The sequence below is a fragment of the Fragaria vesca genome, linkage group LG6, assembly GCF_000184155.1.
Source record: "Fragaria vesca subsp. vesca linkage group LG6, FraVesHawaii_1.0, whole genome shotgun sequence".
NCBI lineage: Eukaryota > Viridiplantae > Streptophyta > Magnoliopsida > Rosales > Rosaceae > Fragaria > Fragaria vesca.
In genome coordinates, this window is record NC_020496.1 from 12899107 (window position 1) to 12902360 (window position 3254).

Here is a 3254-nt window from a genome sequence, read left to right on the forward strand (position 1 = left end):
TCTCTCTCTCTCTCTCTCTCTCTCTCTCTCGCTCGCTATCAGTAGTTGTGTTCTGATAAACTTGCACTTTATGATTCATTTATAAATGTAAGTATGTCACTCTTCCATTTTGGTTGTATTGCATTCTTGGTGTGCATTATTTGAATTCCTCACTATCTTGCTCCTGTTTTTTTTATATGGATAGCTATGGAAGAATAAGATTGTTAGATACCTTACTTGTTTTTAGGCTGTGGCACTCTCAAATGATGGGTCTTTGCATAATGTTGTTGAGAATGATGTATCTGAGAAGCTTGACTGATGTACTTCCAGTAACTGACATAGGCTGTTACATCTTTATCTTTGTGACTTTTGAGCAATGCATTTTTTTTTGTAAGGTGAGCTATGCATTTGTGGTAATCATTTTTGTTTGTAATACTAATTCTACTTTATGAGTTTGTGCTAACTTTTAGCATATGGTTGCATTATCTACACTGTTTAATGAAGAGTCAAATGATGAATGATAATATGTCATAACATTAAAGGAAAAAATAATTACGCCTACTTTCATCTAATCACACTGCTCCCTTTAAAACTCTAAGTTCAATCCATAATTTCTCCAACGGTATTTCCACACCCATTGGGATCTCAACCTGTCTGCCTTGTTAGTGATGATAGTAATATACAGCACGGAATAGTGTGGACAGTATGAGTACACAGCTATCTCATTACATTGTACAGTCCGATCCAGTGTGGCAGACAAAGGGGCAGAACTAGGTTGATGTGTGAACATTGCACTTGTTTTTTGAAACCATGATGAGAGGAAACTCAATATAATAACTTAATTCGCTTTTTTGGTTGTGAGTTGTGACTACTGCTGCTACTGATGGTCTTTTCTTTTCTTTTTTTTGTGTAGCTTTACTTGTATTAATTACTGGTAGTATAGTTGTTTTGATGATAGTTCTACTGATTAATATCATTTTGATATTATCTGGGGGATCCCTTATCTTGTCAGGACATTATATTGTGTTGATGTTGATGGCTTATTGAATTTCAGATAGTTTACTCATCTTATGTTGCCGCTGATGACAGGTAGAAAATGCCGAAGGTAAAGACTAATCGAGTTACCTACCCAGAAGGCTGGGAACTAATCGAGCCTACTCTTCGTGAACTGCAAGCAAAGATGAGAGAAGCTGAGAATGATACTCATGATGGTAAAAGGAAATGTGAAACCTTATGGCCCATTTTCAAGATAGCACATCAAAAGAGTCGCTACATTTTTGACCTTTACCATCGCCGAAAAGAAATTTCCAAGGAATTGTATGAGTTCTGCCTGGACCAAGGTTATGCTGACCGCAATCTAATTGCAAAGTGGAAGAAGGTCTGTTTCAGAATCTCTTTCAATTTGATTTGATATTTAATATGTTGCCCTGGTTTATTTGTGAATAAGTTGACTCAAAATGAATTTGAAAATCAACTGGCCCAAAATTGTGATTTGAAACATAGTAAATAATGATGAAGGTACTGTAAGTGAGCAAAGAAAAAGTTTATTCAGTAAAGGAATAAGTTGGGGTTGGCATAGCATGCTAGACCTTTAGCCGTGCAAGGGAGATACATAGAGGTTGAACACATGTCGTGCATATACCTAAGAGAGTCGATATAAAAGGTGTTCAACATTTTTTTCCTGATATGAAAAGTCTTTAACATAGGGTAAACTCATTGTCTGCAGCATTTTACTACGTGCATTGTAAGTGTTGATGTTTGATATTAAGACAAGGAACGTACACCTATCCCACATATTTGGAGGTTATGGGAAATGATTGGATGACAGTTGCTTCGATTTATATGTTCGAAATGACCTGCATATTCCAAAACATTGGTTAAACTCATTTTCGAAAGTTTCTTGGTAATGAAAACCCATGTTTTGATATTACATGTGCCATGTATTTGGAGGGTGTTTACTGGATGAACATGACTTCAATTAATGTGTTGGAAAATGATCGAAAAATATTGCATCAAACTCATAAGCTATGCTGTCTATTTACTTTAGTCTCTTAATTTCCAACTTCAACTAAAAGATATATGGTTTGTGTTTGCAGCCGGGTTATGAACGCCTTTGCTGTTTAAGGTGCATGCAGCCTCGGGATCACAACTTTGCAACCACATGTGTCTGCCGAGTGCCCAAGCATCTGAGGGAGGAGAAGGTTATAGAGTGCGTGCACTGTGGCTGCAGGGGCTGTGCCAGTGGAGATTGATTACTGTTCTCTTCTTCAAGTTCAAATGGTTTGCCCAGTTTAGCCTTTGTCCATGTGTAGTGATTGTACCCCCCTTAACTGACCTTGAATCTTTTCGGCTGGGAGTTGTAATAGTATGTCTCATCTTGCAAGAACAAATTGTTGTGATGTTTAACCAAATGCAAACTTGAAAGCTTAGAAAAAGCATGCCGTCGTGCATTATTTGTTTTGGTTTGTCACGAGTTTGCTTATTGATAATGTTGCATGTGTGGGATGGATTTTTTATTTTCTCAGTAATTTCCAGAGTGACAATGTGAAACAGATTTTTCCCGCTTGACAACTCTGAATGTCTGTTTTCTTGGCTAGAGGACACTCTTTGGCTACCAAGTATTGTTCAAGGTAAGCTTTAGTTCATTCTTCTGTGGTAGCACTGGAAAAAGCCTAATACACACAAGACTTGTCAATTAAGCTGTTCTTTGTCCCGCACAAAGAAAAAGAGGGGAAAAAGGAATAAAAGTGAAACCCTACATCCAACAAATTGTGTTTGATATACCTAAAGATTCTAGACCATCCTTCTGAAACCATGGAATCTCGTTGCTTCATGATCAACGCTTAGGAAGTGGGAAGACGTGACTACTATTTGCAATCATGAGTGAGTTTGGAAATGAAACATACGCATTATACCAATAATGGCAAACATGCTGAGCTAATGATAGAGAAGGATCACTTGCGCCTCTTGGTCTAGTAGGTCTAATTTCTGGGCACATAATAATATTGTCGTAGGCTCATAGCTTATACCTAAGATCAAAGACCTTGCTGCGAGTCTTCTTTTACTCTTATACACCAACCAGAGTCGAGCATCCTAAGCTAGCTATACTGCTATAGAGTGTTTTTAGAATCTTATGAACGCCCAAATACATATATATGTGCAGTTACGCTAATGTCGCTATACATAACCCATGTACATGATTTGCAGCATCACACTCACGCTCTTGAAGTCTTGATTAAGTCATAAGAGTAAAGACCTAACCATTACAAATTTAC

At 37.4% G+C, this 3254-nt stretch overlaps 1 protein-coding gene across 1 annotated transcript in view; it reads left to right on the forward strand.

Annotated features, from left to right (window-relative positions):
• The window catches only part of LOC101301118 (protein BUD31 homolog 1-like), a 3639-nt gene extending 1193 nt beyond the window's left edge, over positions 1 to 2446 (forward strand). The window contains exons 2-3 of the mRNA XM_004302965.1: positions 1069 to 1357; positions 2076 to 2446. Coding sequence (XP_004303013.1) covers positions 1076 to 1357; positions 2076 to 2231 — 438 coding nt within the window. The 5' untranslated portion in view covers positions 1069 to 1075 and the 3' untranslated portion in view covers positions 2232 to 2446. The remainder of the gene's footprint in view (positions 1 to 1068; positions 1358 to 2075) is intronic.
• The last annotated feature ends 808 nt before the right edge of the window (positions 2447 to 3254 follow it).